The following is a 25,657-nucleotide window of genomic DNA, read 5'->3' on the forward strand; positions in this document are numbered from 1 at the left end:
GTACAAAAGGACGGAAGTCTGGACCAAGTTGAGGTAACAAGAGCATTACAATGAGGGAGCTGAAGATTAATTACACGGTGTAGGCATCACGGTATCACATATTAAAAGGGCCCGCCAACCTCAACCATGTTGTCACTGGCTGGAAGTGTTCCGAATTAAACACTTTCTTTGCTAGATATGCATCTCTTTAGTAGTAGTTTAAAACATTTTTAATTGAAATATTTATTATTGTAAAAGGTACAGGCGGTGGGTCTTGCCACACACCTGATTCGGACAATGCAGTTTTACAATTACTTATAAAGTAGAAAGATTTCTAATTATTTTTGCAAATTCTTAGCGCCACTACAGAGACTTTAGCCTTTGTAGTCGCTCTTTTTATTATTTATAAGTATTCTAGCACCTATTTCAACACGTTTTACAGTATGTGAATTCATATATTCTGGCATTTTTTACAAAGTTTCGGTGACTTTCCAAAACTTGTAGCCTATTTTTGTAGTTATTATTCATAGAATGTTACCTGAGCATTTAAGTGATTTAAAAAGGCAAGTTTAGCAGTACTTGTGAGTTTGAATATGGCAACGCTGTATCATCCGTTTAACAACATGGCTGTATTTTCCGGGTGTAATTGTGGTCTTGCGCATTTTAACCAAAAATTTTTGGACCTGATAGCAGTTTTGGCGACTAGGTAAGTAAGGTCGTTGAAGGGAATTGTGGAGAGGTTGTACTGACTTAATCTGAAGGGAAGAAAAAGTAAGATGGGCAATAGCATGGTGTTAGAGGAAGTGGCCTTTAAGCCGGTTTAAATCCCACGAGTAAAATGCCCCGTAGATCCCATTTAAAGCCCACAGGCCGATGATGTTTGCTGTAAATTATATTCTTGCTGTGGTATTCCTGAACTCTAGGACTCTCACGCCCCTTTGTTGGGTTAGTTTGTTAGTTTATAGTCCTAATACCTTTGGCTACTCTTCACTTGCAGCAAATTTCACATTGTGGCAGAATGACTACTATGGCTCAACGTTTTTCACCTAGCTTAGGACTTCTTGGTTACCCTGCCTATTTTATATTGGCCCAAAATTGCCATCAGGCCATCGTGAATGGTGAATTATAAGAATAGGTAAGCACTGTACAGTAAGTATAGTGTGATGTTAGTCATGAAGTGCATCAAAAAGGATGCAGAGTCATAGCACTTTCTTTTCTTCCTCAGAGCTGCGTGAGAGGAATGAAAATCTTGGCCAAGTTTGTGAAAATGGTGTAGTATCATATTCTACAGCAGTGCTAATCTATTGGTACAGCTCAGGGTAGACATACTACCAGTATCTATTTATCTATATTGCCAGATGCCTCGGTTCTGTAAGGGGTGGCCTCAGACATATTGCCTCTGTGTTGCCCTGTCCCTTGCCATTTCACTGTCCTTCTCCCAGCTCACACACCCCTCTCTCAGATACACTTTAAACAGTAGAAGCACCTTACCAAATCATTTTTTCTTCCTGATAGTCTGGTATAATTTTCTTTTTATTTCTGGGGTGGTAAATAAACATTTCTTGTTAAATCTGTTTTGCTGTTGTTTTTAGCTGTTTCTCACTGTGACAACTTGTTTCATCAGCATAATGGAAGCAACTGTCTTAACCTAACAGTTTATTTACCTAACAACCAAGCTTAACTGTGCTCAATAATTTAATCTAATCTGCACATGGGAATTGGGAAACAAAATCCACCCATGAGTGAGTTTCTTTCATCATGTCAAGACACAGTCATAGTTACGGCTTAAGGAATGTGATGATAAGGTGGGTGGGAGTTTTTCAGCAGGAAGAGGTCATTTACCTCCTGGAAGTCAGAAAAATACAACAAACAAACTGGAGGAATATGAATTGAATTAGTAAGGTCTCTCTGCTGCTAAAAGTAAAGCATACAGTTATCCAGCTTAGCATTCAAAATGGAGAGAGCAATTTTAGGCCAGGTTAGAGTAAAAATGGTATAATTTGGGTATATTAGGTTACATAAGAACAAGAAAACTACAGTTGGCCACTTGTCCCATGCTAGGCCACTCATACAAGAGTGTAACTAAACTATTGGAGTATGACAGGCCATTACTATCCATTTCAGAGGCGGAGTTGCGCTGTTTATCGCAAATATCTCCTAAACGAATCGTTGGATCAGTATGGTATTTCAACACACTACTTTTGACATCCGGGCCTAATTTATGACCCTTAAACCATATTGCTATTTATGTTATGTGAGGAGTTTACTCGTGAAAAATAACAAAGTCGAATAGTCATGTTGACGCATTCGAAGGAAAGTGTTGCCCCCCCAACACCCTCCCAAACTATTCCTTAACTACCCCTACTTCTCCCCCTTCTCGTCCTCGTTATCCCTCCTATTCTCCCCGAGCTCCTCGCCTCCTTCATCACTCTTGTGTCCCTCCCTCATTATCCCAGCACTGTATTATAATGTAAGAATGTTATGTAGTTGTAGACGTATTGATATGATTATTTGCAATGGATGCAAGTCGTATTTCGCGTAGAAAGTACTGTACATCAGGATGATTACGTACATGTAATAGAAGTGTAATGCTGTGTTTTTATGGCGACTTCTCGTCGTAAAAACACGAGCACTGGGACGGGGTCCTTTGGCTAGACCGGATGTAATGCACTAACAAAGGAACAGGGCATAAAAAGAGACAGTACACCAAATCACATCTATTGCTTAAATTCTATTCCTTACAGTGCTACATACACAATATTTGATACACAATAACACAGAGATACAATAATACACTTATAATTGGATCCAATCTACTTTTGCACAGGGCACAGGGCAGTCAGGGATATGGGTGACTATTATTGAGGAGAGTTATCACTTCACTGCGATGGTCAATCGAGAACACTGGTCGTGTCACTGATGGATAATAATAAATGGAGGAGTCTCACTTATATTCACTGTGATTGGGAGTCTGTAGGAGGATATGATACTATAACAAAGGTAGGGTGCGTGTGGGCGACATCCGACACCATCACCTAGTCGCAGGGAAGCACTTCACTAGCCTTCCGGTTCGCTCACACACCTACCTTTGACTCCACAGAAAACGCCCCGCTTCCTTTCTGAGAGGGGGAACTGAACTGTCTAATGGTCCAGCACGACTTACCCTGATATCACTGTTTAACATAACTTTTATTGACACCTGTCACTGCCACTGTGCATTGGATCACTGTCACTGTATTAGGGGTCGCTGTCACTTTCACTGTTCTACCCGTGTTTTCTTTGGTGAGTTGGGTCACTAGCACTTACTGTCAGGGAGGCTCTGCTTGTTTAGGCCTCGGCCTGGCTCCTTCCTAGGGCCGTTGGTGGGGTGCAAGGGGACCTCGTAGGTCGGAGGGCTTGACCTGATCGGGGGGGCCTCGGGACTAGGACCGAACAGGCGGAGGATTCGGGCCTGCTTCTTCTTCTGCCGGGGCGTGAGGGAGCCTAGGTCGCCGTCTGTCGGGGACCGTGGTGGAAGGCCTGGGGCGTCCGGGGTCTGCAGGTGCTCAGGGGAGAGGCGCCGTCAGGGCTGGGCTGCGCAGCGACTGTAGGGCTCCAACAGTGCTAAGGAGCGTCCGGGTGTGGCGGTAACTCCGCAATCGGGCCTTGCCACCACTCTAACGCCTCCGCTTGGCCAAGAAACCTGGATGGCGACGAAGAGCTCCCCGGAGGAAAGAGGCTTGAGGGAGACTCACGGCTCTTCGTGGTTCCCTGAGTGTGTTCATTGGGCTGAGGTGGGGGCTCCACTTCCCCTAGTATGGACTTTGGCTGGTGCCGTGAACTTGTCCGGCGTGCGAGGGACACCAGTAGGGTGATCGGGGTCGCCCTTTCGCCGAGGAGCAGCGGCCGTCCAGCGTGGTGTTCCTCCCGCAGTAGGGAACAAGCCGGAGTGAGGGGCGTGAGGACCGCACTCTCTCCAGTACGGACAGATCCTACACGTCAGGGAATTCTCCACCCTGGTACGTGCCCCAGTCGTAACTGAGTGTCCGCCCGTACGGGAAACGACTACAGCGGAGAAACGGGATCACCCGTCTGCTCCGGCGAGAGGCCGGCCCCGAGTGGCGAGCTTCCGTACTGGGTGGCGCTACCGAAGTACGGTAGCAGGGTCTATCTACCCTGGACCGTATTCTGGCCGTAGCCAAGGTACAACTGGAGAGGGATGCACACAGGCAACTCTCTCTCCTCAGCGTGTTTAAGGCCGCAGACCTGGGGTCACCTTCCCCTTTACACTTTGTCAGGCCGTAGCCTGTGTCTCTCTTTAAGGCCGTAGCCTTGGGCCTCTTCCTGCCCTTGGGCCACCTCTTCCTGCCCTAGAGGTGTAGCAAGACCGTCAAGACGGTGTTACTTTGGGACTGACCTCTTTTCAGTCCCACCCCTGGTCTGGCCGGTCACTACCCCGCCCGCACAGTAGTTCAGGTTGTCTTGAACGCCTGGGGTTGGGGCACTATAAGAGAATAGGGGCTCAGGGTCGGGATGTCCCGATGACCCTCTTGCCCGAGGTCACTACAGCCTCACCTGTGTGTCTTCCTGGGGTGGTGGTGGGGGTGGCGGCACCCGGCGGTGGTGGGGGGGGTGGTGTGGTGGGAGGTCCTGTGGCGGTCTCGGCGGGCATTTTACCACCCTCCGCGTCTTTGAAGTCACGGCCCCGTGACTGGAGGTGGTAGGTAGTAGTGGAGGTGGCTGTCTGGTAGGCCGGGGTCAGGAGTTGGGTGAAGTTGACCCAGTGTGTGGTGAATTGGTTGGGCTCCTGGTGGGGGCAGAGCGTGAAGTGGAGGGAGGACGGCTGGGTGGTCCGGCGTAGGAGGCATAGCAGGTGGTGGGTGCCTCTGATTCTGGTTGGCGGGTGGTTGTGAGGTTGCCATCGGACCCTGGTTATCTTCATCTCGGGGAATGGTGCCTGGTGGGGAGATGAGATTTGAATGCTGGAGAGTGATGGGAGGGTGGTGCTTTTATTTGGGCTAATGTGGTGGGAGGAGCGTTGTACTTTGGGGGAATTGGGAGTTAGGAAAGTTCCAACGGAAATGCTTGGTGGAGGGAGTAGGGTTAGGGGGGTGTTTTTGGGGGAGGGTGGTGATGGTGGATTCTGGGATAAGTGGGTGTTGGGTGGGGGTGTCGGGTGTATCTCGCGGTGGGCGTGAGAGTCGTCCCGATCTGGTGGTGGTAGTGGTTATGGTGGGTGTGGGTGGTGAGGCTGGTTGATTGCGTGGAGGCGGTGAGGGTGTACGGTGGTGAGGTGGGTGGATGGGTGGTGGTGTGGTGTGACGTGTATAATGGGAGTGGTCCTGTGGGAGGTCGGTGGTGGGTGTGGGGTTGGGGTGAATCTTGGTGGGGGTGGGCAGCTGTGGTGGCGAGGGTGGCCTGGGTGGGGTGGATGGGGGGGTGGCGGGTGGATGGGTGTTTGGTGGGGAAGTGGCTGGTTGCGAAGTAGGTGTGGTGGGAGGCGGTTGGGGTGATGGTGTGCTTGGTGGAGAGCCGGTAGGCGGAGAGTGTGAGGAGGGGGGGAAGGAGTAGTAGTAGGAGTTTGGGGGGTGAAGTTGAGGAAGGTCAGGGCGGCCAGGTGTGCGGGCCTGGGTGGAGGTAGGCTTAGTGCGGGGGTGGGCGGTGTCGAGTGGGTTGAAGGGACGCACGTGGCGGTTTCTGTATGTGCGGTGTTGCCCTTGTTGATCCACGATGACTTGATAAGCATTCGGCACCCGCACGATTTTGTATGGGCCATGGAATCGGGGGGCGGTCTTAGGTGGGGTAGGGAGATTTGCAACCATGACAGATTGGCCAGGTATGTATGGGTTGGAGTGGGTTGTGTCCGGTGCTAGTTCCTGCTTTGAGTGTAGGTGGTGGAGGCGGCGTTTGAGGTGGTGGAGAGGGTCGGTGCTGGAGGGTGGAGTGGGCGGTTGTAGGTGGTGGCGGAGGGGGTAGGAGTAGGGGTGGTTCCCGAACACTCTCTCGTGCGGGGTTATTCCATCTTCCTTGGGCACGTGTTTAACCCCCATTGCACGATCTTAACGTGTGCCGGGCCAGTCTTCATTGCCTGTTTGCGTAATGCGCGTGCGGACTTGGTTCATGAGGAGCGGTGGCTTCTCTCGCATACGCTGTTGCCTTGGGGCCAGTAGGAGATGAGTGGGAGATGCTGTATCCAAAGATGTTGGCCAGTTCTTCCTATATTTTTCCCGTAAATTCAGGGGCATTGTCCGAATGGATGGCCTGGGGAATCCTGAAATAAGGGAAGACATGTCGGGTGAGGGGCGTCGGCGATTGACGGTGCTGTGTGGTCCTTGGCTGGGCAGGCGATGATAAATTTAGAGTACACATCCACAAAGGTAATTATGTACTTGTAGCCGGACTTTGGTGTGAGGGGGCCGACGATGTCTAGGGAGAGAAGTTGCCACGGTTTTTGATAACTGTGACTTTTCCTGTAGGGCCTGGTGTTCGGGTGATATCTTTGCCAGTGCGCATGCTCGGCATGATTGTATGATTTTCTTTGCGATGGTAGATGGGCTGGGAGTCCAGTACATATCGATTGAATATTTGCAGTAACTTTTTAGTTCCTAGGTGGATGCCATTTGTGGGCATGGAGGTGGAGCATGGTGTCGTGGGCCGTGGCTGGGCTGAGGACAATGTGTCCGTTTGTGTCAAAAAGATGTTAGCTTCATGCGGGTGTAGTTTGTTAAATGGTCTGTGGAATCCAAGAGGGGCGTTGTTTGTCAAACCACATTTTAACCAGGTCGAGTTCTTTTTTGATGGTGTTGATTGGGAGGCGGGATAGGGCATCAGCGTTGGTGTGCAGCTTGCCTGGTCGGTGTATGCAATTTCGAAGTCGTATTCTTCGAGGGTTTCCCGCTTAGTGTATTAGTTGGGCGTTATTTGTGTTTGACTGTCGTAGCCATTGTAAGGATTGATGATCGGTGATGACTAGTACGTGGGTGCCCTTGCGATGTAGGATTTGAAGTACTCGAGGGACCAGATGATCCCTAGGCACTCGCGTTTTGTGGCCGCATAGTTCCGCTCTGCCGTGTTAAGGGTGCGACTGGCACAGGCGATGATGTGTTCCTTGCCATTTTGTACCTGGGCAAGGACAGCTCCTATGGCGATGAGGGACACATCGGTATAGAGGCGGAAGGAAGATTGTAGTCTGGGAATGCGACTACTGGCGAGGTGGTTAGTTTTGCTTTGAGGGTGGTGAAGGCTGTTTGTCTTGTCCCCGTCCATAGAAAGGGTTCGCCCTTTTTGTTAGTTCGTGGAGGGGTTTTGCGATGTCCGCGAAGATCCTTTGACGAATCGCCTGTAATATGATGTCAACCCCAGAAATGCTCTGACTTCGTGCACGTCGCGGGGGAGTGGGATGTCTGCGATGGCTCGAAGTTTCTCTGGGTCTGGTGAGATGCCCTCTGCATTAATTAGATGTCCTAAGAAGGAAACTGATCTCTCTGCTAACACACATTTCGTAGGTTTCAATTTAAGTCCTGCTTGGCGTATGCGGTGGAACACTTGCTTGAGGCGGTGAAGGTGGTCGGCCCATGTACGACTGAAAACAATGATGTCGTCGAGATATGCTAAGCAAGTCTCCCAGGTAAGACCGCTAAGGACTGACTCCATTAAACGGGAGAATGTGGCAGGAGCGTTGCAGAGTCCGAAAGGGAGGACATTGAACTCGTAATGTTTGCCGTTGGATGTGGAGAAGGCGGTTTTGTGTTTGTCGTCGGGATGCACAGGGACCTGCCAGTACCCTGACTGTAGATCCAAGGTGGAAAACCATGTTGTGACATCATTTACTCGGCGGTAATCAATGCAAAAGCGCATTGTCCCGTCCTTTTTTGTAACAAGTACCACCGGAGAGGACCATGGGCTAGTAGAGTTGGAGATTACACCGGCATCTAGCATGTCCTGGACCTGCCGGTCTTCTTCTTCTCGTTGCTTAGGATTTTTCCGTCGTGATGGTTGGCGAATTGGAGGTCCTGTTGTATGTATCTCATGGCTGAGATAGGTGGTATGGCCAAGGTCGGTCGGGCCTGAGGAGAATAAATCTTGGAAATCCAGGAGGAGTTGTCGGAGGCTGTTGGTTTGGGCTGGGGATAGGTGTGCTGGTAGGGTGGGTAGGGTGGTGGGTCTGGGGGCGGTGTTTGGCATGGTTCGGCTTCTTCAGTGTAGCGATGATGAGTCCTCTTTGGTAGAGTTAGTGGTGTGGTAGCGAGGTTGGCGCTTGGATTTCTTGGGCATGTGGGGGAAGGAAGGTAGGGCTTACTAGACAGGAGGAAAGTGGTCAGGTGGGGATGGATGGTGAGAAGAGGACGGAGGTATGGGAAGGTTTGTTAAGTTTTACCCAAGCTTCATGATGTGGTGGAATTGTGATAGAGGAGGCGACAGTGGCCGGAAAAGATGGGGAGGGATGTAGATGATGAGTGGTTGGTGGTGGGGATGGGAGTCTGAGTGGTGTGAGGGGCTGGAGTGGGTGTAGATTGTATTTGTGGTATGGGACAGGTGAGTGTCTGGTGGTAGTGTGTGGGGGTGTGAGTTTTTGGCGAGAGCCTTCGTTGTTGTTGTTTCTTTTTTTTCTTCCTTAGTTCTCACTGCTGGTTGGTTGTGGTGGGCTGGATGGAAGTGGAGGCGGCGTTAGGTGGCAGTCAATGGTGGCATGTAATTTCTGTAGGAGGTCAGCCCTAAATATCCATCGTATTGACTGCATGTTGAGTCGAATATGATAAATGGGTGTCTAGTGGATATTTGCTGATGGGTGTGGAGTTTGGAGGGCCCGAGTTTCCCCACGGATAGGCAGGGGGCCGTCCCTGCGTCGACAAGGTTGGCTGAGGTGGGGAGGAGGGGGCTGAATGCACCCATGTGGCGGGTGTAGAAGTGGGAGTAGAGGCACGATCTGGCTGCTCCCGTATCCACTAGTAGACGTGCCTTGACCCCGTTTAGCCAGATTTTGTCGTAAACAGGGGGTTTGTAGTTGTGTGAGTTGGCCCCCGCCACCGTGGGGAGGTGCGGGGGCAAGGGCCTAAAAATCCATTTGCTGTGGAGTGGTGTTCTCTTGGTTTGTCAGTCGTCTGTTCCCGAGAGGGTGTGCGTTGGTGTGTCATCTTCCTGGGCATCGTCGTCTAAGGAGGATGCTTTCTTGCGCCCATGTGGAAAACCTCTGCGCCTGCTAGCTTTGGAGCTGTTCCCTAATGTCGTGGAGAGGGCAGGTGCGGCTGCAAGCCGTGAATTCCCAGGGGTTAATGGTGATGAGGTTTCCTTGTTCCCTCGGGTTGAGCGCTTCTTTTGGGGGCAAGCTCTAGGGACTGTGGGCGCTCAGTAGCTGGCTGATGTGGCGGCAGTTTAGGTTTGGAAGGGGTTGTTGCCTTGTAGGAAAACGTGTCACCGCGTGGAGTGGCTGTGGTGTGGGGCGGGCGGCGAGCAGACGTCGGACGAGTTGTAGGTCATTTTCCATGTCCCCTGAGGGGGTCGTAGATTGAGAAATGCTCCCTGACTACGCCAGGGGAGGATTCTCAACAGTGCGTTGAATGTATGGATATCCCGGGCATTGGGTGGTGCCTCGGAGTGGCGGCGCTGACGAGGCGCTCTAGCCTGGGTGAATGTGTCATCCAGGGTTCCAAATGCCGTAGGTGAGGGCGTCGAGTTGAGAAAGAGCGACAACTTCGGCCTATGGATGGCGTGAAAGCCTGTCTCACTATTTGTGAGAATTGGTCCCATGACAGTTCTGGGACGACTTTTGGTGCGACACTAGTGATTATTTTACCCAAGTTAGGTAGAGTGACAGCGATCTTTTCTCTGTCCCGAGTCAAACCCTATGTCTAGGAGGGTTTGACCATGTCCAAATATATGTTTATGTCACACTGGTCCGGGTTGAACCTCGGCAATTGGATGTGCGGTTTAGCTGCCATTGTAAGTTCCCTTTCCGCGTTCCTCCGTGCGTTACTCGGATCTAGGACCACCGCTTGCCACCAGTGTAATGCTGTGTTTTTATGGCGACTTCTCGTCGTAAAAACACGAGCACTGGGACGAAGATCCTTTAGCTAGACCGGATGTAATGCACTAACAAAGGAACAGGGCATAAAAAGAGACAGTACACCAAATCGCATCTATGTTACTTAAATTCTATTCCTTACAGTGCTACATACACAATATTTGATACACAATAACACAGAATACAATAATACACTTATAATTGGATCCAATCTACTTTTGCACAGGGGCACAGAGCCAGTCAGGGATATGGGTGACTATTATTGAGGAGAGTTATCACTTCACTGCGATGGTCAATCGAGAACACTGGTCGTGTCACTGATGGATAATAATAAATGGAGGAGAGGTCTTCTCACTTATATTCACTGTGATTGGGAGTCTGTGGGGGATATGATACTATAACAAGGTAGGGTGCGTGTGGCGACATCCGGACACCATCACCTAAATCATAGCAGGGAAGCACTTCACTAGCCTTCCGGTTCTGCTCACACACCTACCTTTGACTCCACAGAAAACGCCCGCTTCCTTTCTGAGAGGGGGAACTGAACTGTCTAATGGTCCAGCACGACTTACCCTGATATCACTGTTTAACATAACTTTTATTTGTCACTGCCACTGTGCATTGGATCACTGTCACTGTATTGGGGGTCGCTGTCACTTTCACTGTTCTACCCGTGTTTCTTTGGTAGTTGGGTCACTAGCACTTACTGTCAGGGAGGCTCTCATGTTTAGGGCCTCGGCCTGAGAGGCGGCTCCTTCCTAGGGCCGCGTTGGTGAAAGTGCAAGGGACCTCGTAGTCCGGAGGAGCTGACCTGATCGGGGGCCTCGGGACTAGGACCGAACAGGCGGAGGATTCGGGCCTGCTTCTTCTTCTGCCGGGCGTGAGGGAGCCTAGGGTCGCCGTCGTCGGGGACCGTGGTGGAAGGCCTGGGCGTCCGGGGTCTGCAGGTGCTCAGGGGGAGAGGCGCCGTCCAGGGCTGGAGCTACGGCAGCGACTCCTGTAGGGCTCCAACAGTGCTAAGGCGAGCGTCCGGGTGTGGCGGTAACTCCGCAATCGGGCCTTGCCACCACTCCTAACGCCTCCGCTTGGCCAAGAAACCTGGATGGCGACGAAGGGAGCTCCCCGGAGGGAAAGAGGCTTGAGGAGACTCACGCTCTCGTGGTTCCCTGAGTGTGTTCATTGGGCTGAGGTGGGGCTCCACTTCCCCTAGTATGGACTTTGGCTGGTGCCGTGAACTTGTCCGGCGCGTGCGAGGGACACCAGTAGGGTGATCGGGGTCGCCTTCGCCGAGCAAGCGGCCGTCAGCGTGGTGTTCCTCCCGCAGTAGGGAACAAGCCGGAGTGAGGGGACTTGAGGAACTGCACTCTCTCCAATACGGACAGATCCTACCGTCAGGGAATTCTCCACCCTGGTACGTGCCCCAGTCGTAACTGAGTGTCCGCCCGCACGTCTGAGAAGCGACTAGCGGAGAAACGGGATCACCCGTCTGCTCCGGCGAGACGGCCCGAGTCGCCGCTTCCGTAATTGGGTGGCGCTACACGTACGCAGTAGCAGGGTCTATCTACCCTGGACCGTATTCTGGCCGTAGCCAAGGTACAACTGAGAGGGATGCACACAGGCAACTCTCTTCCTCCTCAGCGTGTTAAGGCCGGAGCCTGGGGTCACCTTCCCCTTTACACACTTTGTCAGGCCGTAGCCTGTGTCTATCTCTCTTTTAAGGCCGTAGCCTTGGGCCTCTTCCTGCCCTTGGGCCTCTTCCTGCCCTAGAGGGTGTAGCAAGACCGTCAAGACGGTGTTACTTGGGACTGACCTCTTTTCAGTCCCACCCCTGGTCTGACGGTCACTACCCCGCCCGCACAGTAGTTCAGGTTGTCTGAACGCCTGGGGTTGGGGCACTTGCGAGGAATAGGGGCTCAGGGTCGGGATGTCCCGATGACCCTCTTGCCCGAGGTCACTAACCTCACCTGTGTGTCTTCCTGGGGTGGTGGTGGGGTGGCGGCTCGGCGGTGGTGTGGGGGGTGGTGAGGTGGGAGGTCCTGTGGCGGTCTCGGCGGGCATTTTAAGAAGCTATGCCTATATGTTTGCAGTGTTTATGGTCAACCATTGAAATTAACGAACTACAAATTGTATCACTTGTTGCCTGAACGTTCTCGGAGAAGTTATTACTATTATTACAATTCTGTGTATTCATCCAAAAATGTCAACATGGTCCAGTTGATATATATTGTTTTACCTGTCTCTATTTGTATTATTACAAAATTATAAACTCCAATGCTATATTGTATATGATGCGTAATATTCATTAATATATACATACATACATCGTCATTTTATTGTAAATACTATTACATACATATTATGTATGCAATTAGAATGAGAAAAGAAAACGGAAGTGCAAAGATGGGAGAGGGATGGTGTGACTGGGAGTGAAGAGGGAAACGCAGGGAGGGTGAACGCGATATTAGGGGTAGGGAAGGAATGGTCAGAGGGTTGTTCAGGGTGTTAGTGGAGGAGCTACCCACAGGTCGCACTCGTCCGATTTTGTATAACACCTTAGATTTGATGACTGGATTAGGCTTAATATCCTTCAGTAAACTCCTAATGTAACATATGTAGCAGTATGGTTTAAGGGTCATAAATTAGGCCCGGATGTCAAAAGTACTGTGTTGAAATATCATACTGATCCAACGATTCGCTTAGGAGATATTTGCGAAAAACAGCGCAACTCCGCCTCTGAAATGGATAGTAGGTTATTAAAAAAAAATTCATGCTCACCAAACCCCCCAGCCATTTTTTCTTAATTTCAGTGTACTGTATTTTCAATATTTTTTAAAGTGTATTTAATGGTTCTTGGTATATATTAAGGAGACTTTTAGCCACCATATTTTGTATTTTTTCAATTAGTGTATCTCTTCAGTTTTTCAGTGCATTTCTTTTGTATTTCAGTGTATTTTCAGTGCATTTCAGTATATTTTCAATGTGTGGATAGGTTAAAAAAAAAAATTATACCTGAATGGCTTGTGAACGCTGTGTACCTACCAGGGAAGTCAGTCACAAGAGACTTGAGGAGTTTATGGTACATAGATAGTATGGTCATGTGGGCAGAGTGGATGTATATAGAGAGGTGAAAAGGGATTATAGAGTGAGTGAGTTTATACGTGGAAGGAGGCATGGTAGGCCAAGAAGAATGTGGATGGCTATGGTAAATGAGTGTGTGAGGAAGCATGGTAAGTAATGGCTGTAATGAGCTTAAGAAATTGGCAGGGGATTGAGTTGGGTGAATTAATTATGCATGGAGGAGTACTTTGCATGGGCTTTGCATCCCCTTTTTTTTTCATATTTGTTATTAGTATTATGTTTGGGGGAGGCTGGGTAATGGATTGCCTGTTTTCAGATTTTGAGGCTTGAAAAATGAGTGGAGAGTGTCTGGCCCATTTCAGTGGACTTGTAGCTGTTTAGTTTCTCCTTGTATTGTTTTTCTTTGCTCTGATTTACCTCTCCCTAGATGGAAAAAAGGCATGATGATGATGATGATGATCCATTTCACTGGGCACGATGATTTTTCTTGTTCTGTTTTGTTTTTTCTATCATTTTAGTTGCTGGATCTTGCCTCACATGTTCTAGATGGAAGTATGGGTTGAAGTGATTGTATGGTCATATGGAGGGAATAGATGTAAATGCGGTGGTGGTGGTGGTGGCTGCAACCCCAGATTCATCTTGATGTAACATCCAGTGAACTGACTGCAGAAAATTGGCCATTTCAGCTGGGCATTGCTAAAGATCTTGTATCAGGTTGTGTTGCAGGATTTTCTGTGTAGTGATATTGTGGTGCATGAGGTAAATGTGGGCATAGTGTATTGTTTGTGAGCTGCATTTTGTATTGGCAGTGAAAACAGCAAAGGGTGATGGTCATATTGTTGTACTCATGTCTCTGTGGGTAGGGTACAGTAATTTCTGATGGGTGGATGTCTGGAGGTTGTTCAAGAAGGATAATGCTTGGCTGGAGGTTTTGGATGACTGTAGTGGCTGTGTTTGTGAAATGCTGTGTTGGATGGAGGAGGACAAGCATTGTTGAGGCACTCAGGGCTACCCAGGCCACACCTTTGTCTGTGGCACTGGGCTTAAAGTTCACTCCATGACATTAGAGGAGGAATCATGGTGTTGTCATGCACTGACTTATTCCATGCTCAGTACCGTACCCTCTTTCTTGTCACTCCTTTCAAGTATCTGACTCAGGCTCTCTCCTATACTGAAGTGACCAGGGGGACACTTAAGATAGCTGTAGAAAAATAACCTGGGTCAGTTTTCTGTAAGCATAGAAAGTAACCTGGGTGAGTTTCCTGTAGGTATGGAAAAGCAGTCCAGGCCCGTTTACTAGATAGAAAAGTGACCTGGGTTAGTGGTTGGTTGGTGGTGGTGGTGGTGATGGTGGTGGTGGTAATGGTGGTAGTTTGTGTTGGTGGTATATAATGGTGGTGGTTGTTGGTGGTGGTGGTGGTGGTAACGATGGTGATAATGATGGTAGTTTGTGATGGTGGTGTTAATGATGGTAGGTGGTGGTGGTAATGGTGGTGCTAATGGTGGTAGTTTGTGGTGGTGGTGGTGGTGGTGGTAATGATGGTAGTTTGTTGTTGTGGTGGTGGTGGTAATGGTGGTGGTTTGTGGTGGTGGTGATGGTAATGGTGGTGCTAATGGTGGTAGTTTGTGGTGGTGGTGGTGGTGGTGGTGGTAATGGTGGTAGTTTGTGGTGGTGGTGGTGGTAATGGTGATGCTAATGATGGTAGTTTGTGGTGGTTGTGGTAGTTGGTGGTCCTGGCTGAGGTGGTGGGTAGTAATGTAGTGGTAGTTGGGGTGGTGGATGGTGGTACTGTGTGGTTGTTGAGATCGAAAAAAGGAAAAATGTGTAATCATCATCATCATCATCATATACATAATCTTTGTGTAGGAGCTCTAAAATATATGTCGTAGAAAGCCCCAGGCGATGGAAGAACGAGGGGTGGGGGGGTAAGGGCTGGAGAGGAGGAGGGTTGAGGGAGGAGGGATGGTGGGGGTGGAGGAAGTCTGCTTTTCAGGGAGGAGGAAGTGGGTGGAAGAAGGAAGGCAAGTGGTAGGAGGAGGAGAAAGTAAAGGAAATGGAAGAAATTGAAGGGGAGAGAGAGAGAGAGAGAGAGAGAGAGAGAAGGGACTGGAGGGAGGGAGAGAGATGGTGGAAACTGCTTCTGAGCGGAGGGAGGGAGGAAACTGGTTTGGGGGTGGGGGAGGGGAAGTGGAGGGGAAGGGTGGGGGAAGGAGAGGGGGAAGGGTGGGGGAAGGAGAGGGGGAGGGGTGGGTGAAGGGGAGGGGGAGAGGTGGGGGATACGAGGAGGTGGGGGAGGGGAAGGGGGGGAACTTGCCGGCTTTTGGTCAGAGTTGCCCAAGCACTAACTGGGGTAGGATCTCACCACTCCTTGGTAAGCTGTTTTTCCCATTCCTCCATCTAATGGCTTGTATGCTGCAGTTAATGATTTTTGTTTGTATTGTAAATACTCCTGAGTGTTTCTAAAGCTTACTTAGAAAATTGTAATGACTGAAGATAGAAGGAAAACAGCTCTATGTGATCTGTGTTGGGCTTGGAGGAGGGTGTGTGTGTGGAGTTTGGGGTCTTCTTTAGGTTAGGTGTGGAGTCCAGGTTTTGGGTGTGTAGTTTTGGTTCTCAGTATGTTTATGGATTTGTGGTTGATGTTTTTTATGGAGTTTTAATGTGATGGTTTATGAGGATTCTCTTTGTTTCAGGTGTGAGATGAGAGAGGACAGTGTGAAGGCCGAGATCAATTACAGGAATTTATTTGTGCACACCTCTTCAGAGATCAAGGCATTTTGCTGTTGAGGGCTAGTGCCACCACCACAGCCACCAAAACTACCACTACCACCACCACAGCCACCAAAACTACCACTACCACCACCACAGCCACCAAAACTACCACTACCACCACCACAGCCACCAAAACTACCACTACCACCACCACAGCCACCAAAACTACCACTACCACCACCACTACTAGCACAACCACTTACCACAGTTCTCTGCTGTCGTTGGAGGGGACATTTAACTGGAAACTGATTTGGTGAGTATGCCAAATCCTCTTCAGTCCACTTTTTTTTGTGCTTGCTCCTTCCATATGATTTTATTTAGCTTAAGTGAGGCATTTCAGGAGGGGTTCGGTACATTAACTTTCACAGCTGAATTCAAAAAACAAATTTGACTTTCTCATCCGAGTCATCCAAAACCCCCATTTTAGTTGTTTGATGGCCCAGTGTAGTTAGATTTGGTGTACTTTTGACTAGTAACCAAGGACTCATTCCTATTTCATAACTAAGGCTCGTCAGATTTCATGCAACATTTTTGTTAAGACCCCTAGCCCTTTTTCAGTCAGTCGATGGTTGTCAGAGTGGGAGTGTAAATTTGACTCTAGGTCTTTCACATTAACTTGGCCTTTTTTTTTTCTTTTTTTTCATGTAGGTCATTGACTGAAAAACAAGATGGCACTACATTTATTCCATAGCACTTCATGACTAGCCTCGTATTCTGGTATTAAAGTACCAGTATTACAACTTTGCATTCAAGATGAAGATGGCAATTTTAGGCCAAGGTAGAGCAATACAGTAACTAGGGATTCATTCCTAACTCCTAGCTAAGGCTCGTAAAAATCCATGCAACCAAAACTTATGGGTTTTGGATTACCATTGTCCAAAAAAACAACTCTTGGAACAAGAATGTGTAGCTGTTACTATTATCCTGTAATAATAATAGTGAATATTTAGGCTAGGGTAATGAAGAGGTACTTGTTTAAAAATGCCTTCCATACTCATTTAACTTGGACCAAAATGCTCTCTCTTTCTTGCATATGGATGTGTAAGGGTAGGATAACACTAGAGTATGATGGTTTATCTATCTATCTGTCTGTCTATCGCCAGACGCCTCAATCCCGTTTGGGGTGGCCACAAACAAATCGCCTCCAAGTCGCTCTGTCCCCTGCCATTTCACTGCCCTGCTCCCAACTCACACCCCCCTCTCATATACATCTCCACCCCATCCCTCCATCTCCTCAGCCTCCCCCTCCCTCTTCCCACCTCCACCTCACTCACATACACTCTCTTCGTCAGTTTTTCACCCTCCATTCTCTCCACATGGCCAAACCACCTCAGTGTGTTCCTCATAACGCTTCCTATCACATCCACACCCACACCACAACGCTCCTTTATATCCTCATTCGTCAGCCTCTCTCTCCATGTGACTCCACAGGCTCCTCTTAAATAACTCATTTCCAATGCTCTCACTCTTGACTTGTGTCCTTCCAACAACGTCCAAGCTTCACTTCCATACGTTAGAGTTGGTATCACAATACTGTCAGATAGTAACTTTTTCACTTCCATGCTCACTTCCCTGTTTCTTATCACTGCTTTCAGAGAACCAGCAACGTTTCTTCCCTGCTGTACTCTTTCAAGCACTTCACCCTCCAAACCTCCATCCTTACTCATCACATGCTTACTCATGGTTTATGCTTTGAATTATTTGGTTTAAAAGTGACTGCCCCCCGGCATGAATACTAAGGTATAACAGAAGCTTAACTAGAATCTGGTGCCATATTCTTTAGGCTTATCTGTCTTGGCCAAAATTTGCCACCTTGGTGCTGAGTAAATAATAAATGCTAGAATATGATAGTCATGAATTGTTGTGGAAAGGATAACTAGCTGAAGCATTATCTTGATCTGCCACTTAACACTGAAATGGGCTGCATAAGACATAATCTAGGCCAAGTTGAGGTGAAAGTTTATCTACTGTGTATTTCTACTGTTTTTGTCCACAGTATATGTAAATAATGTGTTCTGTATTTCTCTTCATTGCAGTGGTGTTCCTATGATGGCCCTGGGCTTGTGTGGATGTGAACAGGTATCAAGATAACCTGGATCCAGAGGACTGCCAGATGTTCTGGCTTGAGGAGTGATGGGATTCTGCCTGGAGGGCTCAAGTGATGGAGTGGACCTGGACTGCTTGGAGAGTGGTGGAAGTCAGTTCAGATAAGTACAGTAGTGTAGTTTGTTTTATCGTTTATAAAGGCTCCAACATGCTTGAGTGCATTGGCCTTGGTTACCTAATGGTACTCTCCATGTTGCTCAGTCTCTGGCAACCCCCCTATTCAGTCTTTATCAGAGATCACACTCTTATCTCGTTGCATTTCTTTTTCAGTCTGCCACTCGCAGCCCTACAACCAGCTTTCAGTTCTCACCTTCCATTCCCAGTTGTAGTGTTCATTTTAACTTGATAACTTCCCATAGCATTTGAAGCTCTTTTGAAGTGTACAGATAATTATGGAAGGTTGAGTTGAGCAAAGACTCTTCCCACATTATAACTAGGGCTTATTGAATTTCTTCTGTCTGTTGCCAGATGCCTTAATTATTAAAGGGTGGCCAGAAACAAAATGCCTTCAAGTCATTGTCCTCTGCCATTTGACTGCCCTCCCTCCAGCTCACACCATCCCTCATCTCCACTCCATCCCCCAATCTCATCCTTGATCTCCCCCTCAGCTTAACTCACACTTCAGTCTCTTGTGCAACCACAATTTACTGATGCAAGTGCCATTTCTGTCCCTTAAAAAGAAACTGGCTATAGTAACCATGGATGCTCATTCCTACCTCATAACTAATAAGCTAATTTTTAGAATCTAAAGTTGGAGTGGTCCAGTTCCATCAGGTGAATAACAAATCACAGGATAGCTAAGCAATAAGAGTAATCTAGTGGTAAGATAATTTTTCTTAAGGTTTAGAACCTGAAATTAATTGGAGGTACAGTTTGTCCACTTTGATCCTGAATTTTGTCCTGGTGTAGCTTATAGCTTAATGGCAGATTGATAGTGCTTTGCCTATACATTTTTGGCATAGTTCTTCTTTGAGTAGCATAAGTGTTAATCTCAGTCTTCAGTTAGTGATGTTAGGGCAAGTTAATAGAGCATACAGTAGACTATTCAGGTAATGCTAGAGAAAGGTTGATTGAAACCTTGAGGCCTAACAGCTGTATCTAGTGTGGATGAGAGCCAAGGGAAAATAAGTTCGTCTATGTAGGTGCAGTCATAGAATTTAAACGTAGTGCATTTCACTGGGAATGTAGGTTGGTTCTCAGTTTTTGTAGGACACTGCTTCATCGCACCCTTGTGTGGGTAAAGAGGCTGACTTGATATTATCTAGGTATAAGTGCTCCCTCTTCTGCATTTTCTCAATTCTTGCTTTCTGGCCCCTGCTGTCTTCCATCAGTAAGTCTGGAGAGATTGGGATGATGGAAAATTAATAGATATTACAAGATAATTCACTTACTATTTGCAATAGTTCAGTTTGAATAGAGAAGTAGCATTACATTGTTTAGGAATAGATGGTTACCCTGCAAATCTTGTGTGCATATATATATATATATATATATATATATATATATATATATATATATATATATATATATATATATATATATATATATATATATTTTTTTTTAACAAGGACCTTACCTAGTTATGTGCATGAGTAAATAACTCAAGGCCCCATGCTCATCTGAATGTGAACATGGTGGACTGCAGATTGAATTTTACCCTTCTGCAGTCCACCATCCTCCTTTTGAGGATAGGTACATACTGCAAGGATTTTAACTGATAGACTTGAGCTGAATGGGTTAGACATACAGTAGTCTTCAGCAGTGTCCTCCATTAAAAGACTTTAGTCATGGGGTAGCACTGTCACTGTAGTAAAGAATGAATGAGGTCTGAAGCATATTTGTACTTCAGAGTAGTTGCAGGGGAGGGGCAGCTTGATAGCAGAGACCACCCATGCTGGGATGGTGTCTGGTGGCAGACTTCAACAAGTGCCACCACCACTGCCACCACCTTCGTTGTGAGGGAGCCAGCTCAGCCGGGCACTAAAAAGGTGAGAACCCTTAAATATATTATACTTAGTGATTTATATGCCACTTTGTTGAAATAACCAGAGAGGGGACCCTTAAATATATTATAACTAATGATTTATATGCCACTCTGTTGAAATAACCAGTGATGGGCCTAGTGGAGTGTAGCATTCATCAACTTGTGTTTTTCCTTAAATCGTGCTTGTTCCCACTTAGTTGCAAAACTTGCCTCGGTAGGTGCTGGAAAGTCAGAATACAGGAAAGCATATAGTATTTAACATAAGAAGCTAAAGTTGCAAAAGTATAGCTGAAATTTGTCATAAACTGTGCTGCTATATGATAATGTGTGTACGTACAGCTGGTGTGTAGCAGTTAAATGTCAAGGCTGACATCCATATCCCCAGAAATTATCATTTTCACCCCTACCATGTAGGGTTTCATAACTTCCCCATCTAATCAGCTGTTGAAGAGCCGTGGAACAGGTTAGATACAGCTGTTATTACCCCTTCACTACAGAAATCTCCCCCCAAGCTAAACAAAATCACTGGTGTTTGGCAGGAATGAATTAAAACAAGTGACAGGATTCTAGAGGTTAAGCCAGAATCAGCCTGAGATCATACATTTAAAAGGGACACCAGTATTGCAATAATAAAGCCTTGTCTTGTGTGAATTTAAGATATTGTAAGTTCGTTTGGTACCTTTAATTGCTTCACTCAAATTACTTTAGGTTTTGCTCTTGTTATTTTCAGATTATATTCATCGTATACATTTGAACTGGATGATGTAGTGTTCATTAACACTGTCACATCTGTTGGTCTTCCCTAAGATGTAAAATGTCTGGTTGTTGCAAGAATATAACTAAATGTTATCTGTTGGAATAAAGTATCATAAGATGTAAGGGGTTAGGAGTATACGTGAATTTGAAGCTATCCCTAGGCCCATCTGAAATTAGAACCAGGTGGATTGCAGGCTTGAGTTGCCCCTCACCTGCCATCCACCATCTCTCTTCATTGGATAGGGAAGTTGTGGAATATTTACATGATTAGGCAGTTGAACAGCCCAGTTACATCGGATCCCGTTTAAGTAGATTCATAAAAAAGTCCTGCCTGTGGCTTTTGTTCTGCCAGTGACTGACTTTCTATCTGCTTGTGACTGTTTCCTTCTGCCCGTGAGTAGCGTTTCTTCTGCCTGTGACTGACCATTTCCTGTGACTGACGTTTCTTCTGCCTGTGACTGACCATTTCCTGTGACTGACGTTTCTTCTGCCTGTGATTGACGTTTCTTCTGGCCGTGGCTGACTTTTCTTCTGCCCGTGACTGATGTTTCTTCTGCCCGTGACTGACGTTTCTTCTGCCAGTGACTGACGTTTCTTTTGCCCATGGCTGACGTTTCTTCCGTCCATGACTGATTCACTTTCCTTCTGCCTGTGACCATTTTGTTTCCCTCTGTGACAATCTTTTAAATAATGACTGTGCACCTTTCGGTGAATGGAAATTGAGTTTGTTCAGTTTTTGTTTGAAAAGATTTTTATTCTAGCTTTTTGTGTACTATAGTTTCTTTAGGTGTGTCAGTGTTTACGGCATTTGCCTTCTGAAAAAAATACAGGTGTCAGTCATCATCCCTTGCTGGCTAAAAACAGTTGTGGAAGAATTATGTAGATGTAGGAATGGAAAATGAGACTGACGAGGAGAGTGGGATGGAGGGATTGGGGAGACGAGATGGAGGAATGGGATGGAAAGGTATATGAGAGAGGGTGGAGCAAGCTGGAGAGTGGGCAGCCTGATGGCATGGGATGTGACATGAAGGGAGGATGTGCACATTCTATCCAGGACATAGGTATTTGGCTGATGATGGGAAAAGGAGCTCCAACTGGATTTTTTTTTTTTTTTTTTTTTTTTTAAGCTGCTGTGTTTTTTGTAGGTGCCGGGTGGTTTAGTGGCTCAAGGTGCTCCAACCAGATGTGCTTTGGAATGTTAGGTCTTTTTTAGGTATTGCATTTATACTCGGTGGTCTAGCGGGTTTGGGGGCTTGGACGTTTGGAATCTTAGGTCTGTTTTAGTAGGTGCTTAGATGCCAGTAGGTTTAGTAGATCAAGGTGCTCCAGTTGTCAGGTGTTTGGAATGTTAGGTGAGTTTGGGGTAGTCTTGAATGCCTGGTAGTTTAGTGGGTCTAGGTGCCTCAGGTAGGAGTTTTTTGGAATGTTAGGAGTGCTTCAGCCAGTGTATGATTTAGATGTTTTGTGGTCTAGTGGGTCAAGGTGCTTCAACTGGAGTATGTAAGGTGTGTTTTGGTGTTTTGGATGCCTTGTGGTCCAGTGGGTTTGGGTGTCTGGTGCCCCCAGCAACCACAGCTTAGCATTTCAGTTTTTGGGGGAGTGGTGCACCTCCATCAGATGAAAACAAATCAACTAATGTTTTTTTTTCTGTATTTTCAGGTGAGTGACTGAACAGTTTTTTGAAGATTATATCAAGATAGCAAAATGGCGGGGGACAGGGCGACTTGGAGGCGATTTGTTTGTGGCCACCCCAAACGGGATTGAGGCGTCTGGCAATAGATAGATAGATAGCAAGATCAACCCAACTATGTAGAGGAAAATGTCACACATTCCAAGAAGATTGGTATTGTTAAAACTGAATTCCTTTTTTTTTGCTTTAACTTGGCTTAAAATTACCATTTTCAAATTTGAATTCTTAGCTGGGACAGCAGATTGTCTAATTGTGCTAGTCACCAAGTAGGTCTGTTGAAAAGGTTTAGAGCATTTGGCTTTTTTGAGTTGTGAATTAAGCTGCAAAAGGAAAAATCTTGGCCAAGTTAAAGTGAAAACTATATATGTGTATACAAAGTCCTCGTTATTTTTTTTTTTATTTTTTTTTTTATTTTTTTTTTGACTAGGCAATTTACTGAAAAACTAGTTTGTGATCCAGTTTCAGTAGAAAAATTATATATATATATATATATATATATATATATATATATATATATATATATATATATATATATATATATAGTAGATGAGACAGTCATCATATGCATTTTTTTTTCCTTAATACGTAATAGAAATGTAAGTAATTTCTTGAAAATGTTTCTGATCCCAGACGTATCTGAACATGAACGTGGTGGTCTGCAGGCTGAATTTGCCATTCTTCTGCAGTCCACCTTTATCCTTTGCTAGGATAGAGTAGGAATTCGTTTGTTTGTTTCGTTTATAACGGCCCCAGTATGCTTGTATGCGTCGACCTTGGACACCTAATGGCAGCTTTACATGCTGCTCAATCTCTGGCAGCTTCCTGTTCAATCCCTTGTCCCAGGCATTTTTGGTCTGCCTCTTGCAACCCTACCCCCAGCATTCTTGCTTCTCATTTTGTTTAATAGGATTGTGGAGCCATTTGGTTTATCAGTGCTAGCCTCACAAAGGCAGTCCTCTGCAGTGCCTATAGTTTCATTACTATAGCACATTGATACTAGTAACCAAGGAGACCATGCCACCTTGTGAAGGCAACCCTTTCAGTTCCTGTTTGTTATAGAATGTTTTCAAACCTGACAGACCCCTATTCCTCTTGTCTTGGTTGATGGCAGTGTGTGTAGTCAGATTGGGGGGTTGATATGACCAGTAAACAAAAGTGATGTGTAGTGCTCATTGGTGGTACTGTCAAAGCAGAGGGAGTGTGGCCATGTGCGGTTTGCCACGGGTATGTGGGAAGTAACTCCATCCTGTGCAGTGTTTTTGATAAGTGGGTGCATAAGAGATGTTGTATTGGAGTTAGGCAACAAAAGAATGCTGATATTGTGTGTGCAGTGTTGTCAGGGAGAGCATATAGAGATTGTCAGGCATAAAAGGATTAATCTTGATGAATAATCTGAGTTTATGGAGGATTTTTTTTTTATTTGGGGGACACATGTGCTGGAGGTGGGGTTGAAGGTAGTTCTGTGACTAGGGTGAGGAGTGGTTGGAGGTAGTTCAGGGAGGTGTTGCCTCTCCTTACATTGAGAAGGTTCTCCCTCCCTGCTAAAGGATCCTTGTATGCAGCATGTGGTACAAGTGTAATGCTGTATGGTAGTGAGACTTGGCCAGGAGAGGAAGAGGGTGTTCATAGGCTCGAATGTACAGAAATTATAGTTAGGTGGATGTGTGGTGCATCCTTAAATGATAGGCATGGGGGGAGGGGAGGCCAGGATTATGGTTGAAGAGTTGAGAGGAAGGAAGGGACTTGAATGTAGTTATGCTTGATGAGAAGGGGTAGATTGAGATGATTTGGCCATATGGAGAGGATGGAGGATGACAACCAGGTATGGAGGGTGAGAGGTATTAACTTTCAGGGTAAGGTTGCGAGAGGCCAAAAAAAAAAAAAAAAAAAATGGGACAAGGTTTTATGTGACCTCATGGATTAAGGGACAATAAGGAAATTGCCATAGATAGAGAAGCATGGGGAGGTGCCATTAAGTGACCAAGGCAGGCTCAATTCCACCTTAGATGATTCTGGTGCTGTTCCTCCATCACTGGCCTCAATACTAACAAGGCATATGGCCAGATGGGGTCCCTCCTGTTGTCTGCAAGAACAGTGCTTCTGTGAACACCCTGCCTAGGTAAACTCTTCTGCCTTTGTCAACTTGTACCTTTCCTTCTTACCCTGTATCACGCAGTTGCTTTAACGTCCTGTATTTCTGAGTTTTTTTAATCTGTCTTCAACAAGAAAATTTTAAAGTACCTTTCCTATCACAACCTTCTTTCCGATACTTGGTATGGGTTCTGCCAGGGACACTCCACTGGCGATCTTCTCACCTACCTTTCAGACTCCTGGTGGTCGTCCTTTTGGGACTTCGAAAGCTTTGCTATTGCACTTGACATCACAAATGTTTATGATCGAGTCTGGCATAAATCTTTAATTTTCAAACTTCCCCCTTATGGTTTCTGTTCTATGTCATCATCTCCAGCCTCCTTTTTGGTTGTTCTATAGCTGCTGTTGTAGATGGCCATCATTTTTCTAGAGCTATCAGTAGTGGTGTGTCTCAGGGATGTCCTGTGACCAACTCTTCCTTCTGTTTATCAGTTACCTAAGCTGTACATCTAACCCAATCCACTCATACTGTATGCTGATGATTCCACCCTTGACCTTTCCATTCGCTTCCTGGAGCATCCATCTTGGCGGTTACCTCACAAATAAGGGATAAGGCTTTGGCACACCTAATGTCTGATATGTCTTGGATCTTTAATTAGAGTAAAAGTATTGTTGTTTTCAATGCATTAAACCCTCAGTTCTTACATCTTTCAACTTGTCAAAATCTTCTGCAGGATTATCCTCAAATTTTTAACAATGTCCAACTCTGTCCTGTATCATCTTTGAACCTACTTGGGGTTTCATTCTCTCGGGATATATCTTGGAAAGATCATATTACCTCTCTTATAAAATTTACTACCAGGAGATTAGGTGTGCTAAGCTGACTCCATTCTTCTTTACCCCTACATAGTTATTGACTTTTTACAAGGGTCATATTTGCATCTTTACAGGGGCACACCCAGGGAAGGGCCAAGGGGGCCATGGCCCCCCCCCCAAAAAAAAAAAAAAAAAAATTCCTTCCTTTTAAGAAACGAAATACACTAATAGTCGCTTTAAAAAAATCTTGATTATGAGTTCTGGCAATTTGGCCCTCCCCCACCCCGAAAAATACTCTTGGGTGCGCCCCTGCCTCTTTAGAGTACAACTCATGTATGGGGAGGCTCCCTACATACAGCCCTTGTCGACTAGGTGGAGTCAGAG

General features: G+C 46.5%; 1 protein-coding gene across 1 annotated transcript in view; it reads left to right on the plus strand.

The window, feature by feature from the left end:
- Positions 1-602: 602 nt before the first annotated feature.
- Positions 603-25,657, plus strand: part of LOC145391208 (uncharacterized) — an 83,057-nt gene continuing 58,002 nt past the window's right edge. The window contains exons 1-2 of the mRNA XM_080265883.1: positions 603-685; positions 15,752-15,830. Of these exons, the coding sequence (XP_080122009.1) occupies positions 603-685; positions 15,752-15,830 (162 nt within the window). The remainder of the gene's footprint in view (positions 686-15,751; positions 15,831-25,657) is intronic.

The sequence above is a fragment of the Coenobita brevimanus genome, chromosome 17 (genome assembly GCF_032717465.1).
Source record: "Coenobita brevimanus isolate Jiangsu-jjx chromosome 17, ASM3271746v2, whole genome shotgun sequence".
NCBI lineage: Eukaryota > Metazoa > Arthropoda > Malacostraca > Decapoda > Coenobitidae > Coenobita > Coenobita brevimanus.